At 40.3% G+C, this 6,434-nt stretch overlaps 1 protein-coding gene across 26 annotated transcripts in view; it reads left to right on the top strand.

Annotated features, from left to right (window-relative positions):
- LOC108976888 (supervillin) overlaps nt 1–6,081 on the top strand; it is a 423,491-nt gene extending 417,410 nt beyond the window's left edge. For all 26 annotated transcript variants that reach the window (XM_018946306.1, XM_018946288.1, XM_018946286.1 and 23 more), the window contains 7 exons: nt 1,080–1,221; nt 1,959–2,490; nt 2,655–2,812; nt 2,894–4,909; nt 4,980–5,096; nt 5,167–5,297; nt 5,454–6,081. In XM_018946306.1, coding sequence (XP_018801851.1) covers nt 1,080–1,221; nt 1,959–2,490; nt 2,655–2,812; nt 2,894–4,909; nt 4,980–5,096; nt 5,167–5,297; nt 5,454–5,693 — 3,336 coding nt within the window. In that variant the 3' untranslated portion in view covers nt 5,694–6,081. The remainder of the gene's footprint in view (nt 1–1,079; nt 1,222–1,958; nt 2,491–2,654; nt 2,813–2,893; nt 4,910–4,979; nt 5,097–5,166; nt 5,298–5,453) is intronic.
- Nucleotides 6,082–6,434: the final 353 nt, after the last annotated feature.

Genomic DNA, 6,434 nt, shown 5'->3' with positions numbered 1-6,434 from the left:
AAGTCTTTTTATTTTTGCCCTCTAAACAGGTCCATGTTTAAAATATACATATTTATGTATGTGTATGTAAAATTTGTATTTACTTTTCACTTATTTAAGTTTGTTTCATTTATTTAACAATAATATGGTAGATTATGTATGCATACATACATATTTATTATATTGTTTATACATCAGCCCCTAATTAGTATTATCASAACTTGCCATTTGATAAGAAATTCATAYTTTTTCCCCATTGATTAGGACTCAAGAATAATAAATTAGTTACTCTGGAAATAAATCGTGAGTCATTTAATCTACTACATCCTCTACTTTTATTTTCGATTTATGATAGGCAATTACAATTGTTATATTTTSCGTGCACTTATATTTATGACGGTGTTCATACTTAAATAATAATRTACTTGAAAGAATACATAGAAYTTACATATACATATATAATTTACCAGAAATTTCAAATTCTACTCGAAAAAATATATRCGATTTTTTATTAATTCAGTTTCGGCGTTATCTAAAGTATTCTCTGATCACAACGCCACTATTTCATCTCAAAAATTGGGATGTATATTAGGAAGCACCTTGTATCTAACTTAAAAGACAAACTTTGTGTAAAATTATTGATAATTTTTTCCTATTTAGATAAGTCATACCTTTAAAAATAACATACTGACATTTTGAATCGATATTTGAAATCGTTTTGATCTCACAGCCTTCTAAATGCAACCTCTCAGCACCAACACCTTATTTTTAAATACGTTTTCTTGGGAAAGCATTTTTGGAATTTGCTAGAGTAATTACTCGATGACAAGTGGACCACACATCAAATTTTATCTGCTAGAATGGTTTTTTGAATTACCAAAAATCGACTCTTTTAGGCTGTCATACTAAGTGTGCTCCATTATACAATTAGGCTCTCCTACTCATAACTCTCCGGATTCACCATAAACTATCTTGTAACTAACTTTGAACTCTTTTTTAACTTGATTTTAGGACTTAACCGCCTTTAACTACGTTTTGTATCGATTTAAAAATTKTATCACCTTGTTATTAATCCATAATTTTTATTATCTTCATTCCAGGAATCACTTTCTTTAGCMCACTCACTATCGGACAAACCACTGCCGCATTCACCACTCATACCAAATTGCTTGGAAGGTGGCAAAGTTTCAGATCGTTTGGGTAAATTGAAAACATCTTCGGAGAAGTGGAAGGATCGTATTGGTAAGTAAGAGACTTTAAAGATCATTTAAGTCGTGTTTTAGATCTAAACTTGAGAAATCAACATTAATGGTTGAAAAAAAAAAAACATACCCATGAGGACATAATAATATTAATAGTATTTAATTTGTAATGGCAAAAAATGATCCCATCTATCTTTTGTGGCGCGACTATGACTAACGCAGTACTTTTTTTTCTAACATCAATTGATTGGAGATGATCCTTAAATTGCGGTAAAGCATGATCGTTTAGCGATCTCAACAACGTCTTACTACATTTTGTCGGGTGGTTCGATGAAAAAACCCTTGACTCCGGAGTTGAATGCATTGAGTTTGCAACTTCCTTTGGTTAGGTCCTAGATTTGCATCTCGTTAGCGGCGGTTGCATTGCTGATGTGTAAAAGAGTCTCCTTGGAAGCCTTCAGGCATTCTTATTACCTAYAGACTAAGATTAATAAATGAGGAATGCACCGCGGCCTTAGGTCAATTGTGACCGATAGACTATCCCTTAATTATTTATAATATTAAATGAGTTTTTYTAATAAGTCCCGGATCGAGCTTTATAACTCGCTATATCACTGATAATCTACTTTTTGATTGTCGTAGCCCTCACAGCTCTCTGCTGTTCCTCAAGATCGACTTTGAATCGTTCTCTTCCATATTTTTTACCGAAAGCGAACTTGCTTCACTTAAAGCTTGTCTTTTAACACTMTTCATTATTTCGCCCCCCTCTTTACGCAGAACAATCTGATGCCTCAAAGTTCACAGTCGCTGGCCGTCTGCAGAAGAAAGCACAGTCACCGATTGAGCTACAATTTGAGCGCGAACAAAATGCCGAACCGAAAAAGTGTCCCATRCATGTGGTGCGCAGCGCCAATCAACCACAACTTGGACTCGCCAAGAGTCCATCGATGATGGTGACAACCAATACGAAYGGTGGCACCAACGGTGGCACGAATGGCCATCATAATTACCTGCAGCGCAGCTTGAGCGTAACAGCCGAACGTCCCAATAGCGAATCGGCCAACTCTAGCTCTGACTCCGACTCGGATGGACGCTGCAATGAAAAGGAGACGAAGAATAAGGCGAACACAATGAGTGCTGCCGCAGAGCGTGCTTTGGGTACACGTGTTGCGGTGCCGAAGTTGGACGACGAAGAGACATTCGAGAAATTCTTTGCATCAAAGAAACAAGCACCCATACAGACAACCGTTATTAGCGAAGATGCCGAAGTGCACGATTTCGATTTTGATAGCATCAAGACGACACAGCGGTGAGTATTAGCGGTTTTTATTGTTTATTTTTTTATATATTTAATTGTTATATTTTTTTCTGTTTTGTTTTGGTACCGTTGTGTGAAAAATGTCAAACAAATAGAAAAGTCAAAATTCGAAATTAACTTCAGCTCATCAAAATTTACTGCTCCTTTTCTTACAGTTTGGTTACAAAACGTACCATACAAGGTCCGAAGGGCAGACGTGCAGCACGCAACCCACTCAAGAGTTTAGCCGAACGCAGCGATATCACTTCCGAGTATACCGAAGTTAAGTCTGGTGTGGCTGAACGTGAAATGCGTCGCTTGAAGCTCGAGTCGTGTAAGTAGCGCATGAAGAAACGAATGACGTCAAAACTTTTCAAAGAAAAAATGCTCAATTTATGCTACCTTTCGCTTTCAGATGGTCATCGCAGCAGTAACTTGGCGGCCGAGGCCATCGCCGGGCTGGCATCCGTCGAAGATTTCAAATCGGTTGCTTTGAAGTCCTCCGCGCTGCCACTTAATCAAATGTGGGTTCCCTATAAAAAGCTTATGTTGCTGCATGTCAAGGGCCGTACGCACGTGCAGACGCGCTTGGTTGAACCTACTTACAAGTCGGTGAATCGCGGCGAYTGTTTTATACTCGTGCATGGTGATCAATTGTACCGTTATGTCGGCTCGTACGCTAATGTCATCGAAATTGCGCGCAGCAAGAAAATATGCGCCTATATAGTCGAGAACAAAGATCTCGGTTGCACCGCGTCTGCCGAGRTCATACTCACCGATGGCAAATTCTTAAATGAACGTCACTGGAAGAAATTCTGGGAGCTGCTGGGCAAACCGGAAGATTATATCATACCCGATTGTGGGCATGCCGATGAAGATGATCTCTTCGAAGCAAGCCTCATAGAGACCAACAAAATCTACGAGTTCCAAGATGATTCATTGGTGCCGATGGAAAAGTACTGGGGCTGCATACCGAAAGTTGAGATGCTCGACCCCAACAAGGTTATCATTTTCGATTTCGGCAGCGAAATGTATGTGTGGAATGGCAAGACGGCGTCGACAAATGCCAAGCGTGCYGCCATTAAGTTGGCACAAGAGCATTACGACACCGGCGATGTGGACTACTCCAGCTGCTACGTCAATCCCGTTAATTATGCAGCCATTGTAGGTAATCGCGAGTCTTATAAATTCCTRCGGCGTTGTGAGAAGCGCGGCGACTGGTGTATTTTGGGTAAAATCACACAAAATATGGAAACTTCGCTTTTCAAGGAGAAATTCTCCGATTGGCCGGAAGTGGAGCGTGAAGATCTGGAAAAAGATTATCTCGTAAATGGTGTGCATGCGGTGAAAGCGCTCGATGGACACGTGCTCTACAAGGGCGAACCTTATCTTGAGCCTAATTTAGTGTTAGAAAACGCCAATTTGGGGCGTGGCAACTTCTATTACGACAACGACAGCATGCGCCACTTCGATGTCATCACAATATCCACCGACAAATGGCAGATACACGAGTTCAACTTCGAYAACGCCAACGCTAGCAGTTACGGACACTTCTACTCGGCCGAAAGTTACATTGTGCGTTGGGTATATCAGATTTCGGTGACAGTGCGCGAGTTGAGTGGCAAAATCTCCAAACGCGCCACCGTCGGACGCGATCGTTGTGTATATTTCTGCTGGCAGGGCAATGATTCCAGCGCCAATGAGAAAGGTGCTGCCGCGCTGCTCACCGTCGAGTTGGATAAGGAGAAGGGCGCACAAAAGCGCGTGGCACAGGGCGATGAAACACCCGCTTTTATAAGGCTCTTCAAATTGCTATTCCAGCACAAAGGCCGTAAGGATGATTGCCTAGAACGTCGCAACACATGGCGTCTCTATCAGATCACTGGCAATGTGCCGGAGGAGACGCTRCTCAGCGAGGTGGACTGTCATGCTCGTCAGTTGCGTTCWCGCGCCTCCATGTTGCTTGTGCACGGCGATAAGGGTGTGCTGTACGTATGGCATGGCTGTAAGAGTGCCAAACATACACGCGATGTGGCTGAGCAGGCGGCAAATCACTTGAAAACCGTGAAACCGGAGGATTTATTCACCGATAGTGTGAGCGTGGTGCAGGTGGAGACGGTGGAAGAAGGCAAGCGTGCKAACGAGTTCGAAGCGGCATTGAGCGGCTACGATAGCAACGCCTATTATAGCCTACTCAAAGAGTCAACCAAAGATTACGCTTATACTGCSCGTCTCTTCCATTTCTCGAGCACGCAGGGCGTGTTTAACGCCACGGAACTGCAATATGCGCTGCGCTGCCAGGACTTACACAGTCCGTATCCATACACGCAGGCGCAACTGTACAACGCACGACAACCGACCATCTTTATGCTCGACGACGGTGATATGCTGTGGCTGTGGATGGGCTGGTGGCCGCTGGAGGATCTCAAAAGTAAGTTTGTTGCGCCGCTATTGTTGTTGTAATATAAAAATAATAAATTACTTTATTTWAATTGTTTCAGTAACCACTGAAGAGCGCAGCAGTCCAACGAATGAGAATCGCGCTGGCGTGAATCGTTGGATATCGGAGCGACGCGCTGCTCTGGAGACAGCCGTCTCTTACTGGTGCGCCAAATTTGGTATGTGCGCGTAAAGTTGTTGGGTTTGCCACAGTGTCAATTATTATTTTTTTTTAAATATATTTTTTAGGTGAAAATAACGAAAAAGACTTCCATGACATTAAAGGTTATGTCGTATGGGCTGGCCTAGAGCCATTGGCCTTCAAAGCCCTCTTCCCCGATTGGATTGAGCGCGATGATATCAAAGAAATAAACATGCAGGTGGGTAAAGATCGAAGTTTTAGTAGTATATGTTGTTCTAGCGCTGTCTTCTAGCAGGAAAAAGCAAATGGCGTGTTTATTGATCTTCGTATATAATAAAAAGATATATAAATATTTTTAGAGAGCATAAAATTAACAAATTTTCTCATTTTGTAGGATGGCCGTACTGATGAACCCACCCCCATCACTGATGTGCTAAAACAACTAACCCAAACCGAATATCCGCTTGCCATMTTGAAGGAACGTCCACTGCCCGAAGGTGTGGATCCGACACGCTTGGAACTGTATTTGAACGCAGCGGACTTCCAGACAGCGCTCGGCATGACCAGCGCCGAATTCGAACAGATGCCATTGTGGAAGCAGACCAATCTGAAGAAGGAGCGCGGCTTATTTTAGTTTTATTAAAATGACAAAACAAAAACAACAAAACATTAAAAATAATATTTTGCTATTTAAATTAAATAAGTGAAATTTGCTTAAAGACTAGAACTGCTAACGTAAAAACAAGCAAAAAGAATGAAAGAGAAGAGAATGTGGCGCTTCGAAAACAAAAGAAAAAAGAAAACAGAAAACGCTAAACTTTGAGAATTATATTTTGTAATACTGTAAGCTTACATATTTGAGCGTGCACGCAAACGCACATGGGCACATGAACACAATCATTTTTGATATACATACATATATATWTGTGCATATATGCAATACAACAACCACTAAAATATTTAATAACTTTTTACATATTTTACAAGCTTACRAAATATATATACATATATACACAGAAAAAGCGAGCGATTGATTCTAATATATTATTATATACTTACATATATACTTAGGCCTCATCTACATACGATAAATATACAAGCATATATACTCTTAAATAAAATTAAATTTAAAAAGAAAAAAATAACAAAAGCTATATTATACAAAAGTTCTTAACACATGCAAACACTCACACACACATATCTAGCAGCTTTGCGCGCAGGCGCGTGCAAGTTTTTGATAAAATTTTACAATTTGCAAAGAGAATATCAAATGCAAGGTTAAATTATTAAAAAAAAATAAATTCTTAAAAAAAAAATTATTAAAAATATATGTAACAACCAAAAATTATGCAAGAAAATTGCGCAGCAACAACTC

This window comes from Bactrocera latifrons, unplaced genomic scaffold (genome assembly GCF_001853355.1).
Source record: "Bactrocera latifrons isolate USDA-ARS-PBARC rearing strain unplaced genomic scaffold, ASM185335v1 scaffold_81, whole genome shotgun sequence".
In the NCBI taxonomy this organism is placed as follows: domain Eukaryota; kingdom Metazoa; phylum Arthropoda; class Insecta; order Diptera; family Tephritidae; genus Bactrocera; species Bactrocera latifrons.
The sequence above is the reverse complement of the archived record's forward strand: the minus strand, read 5'-3'. Positions and strand labels throughout refer to the sequence as shown.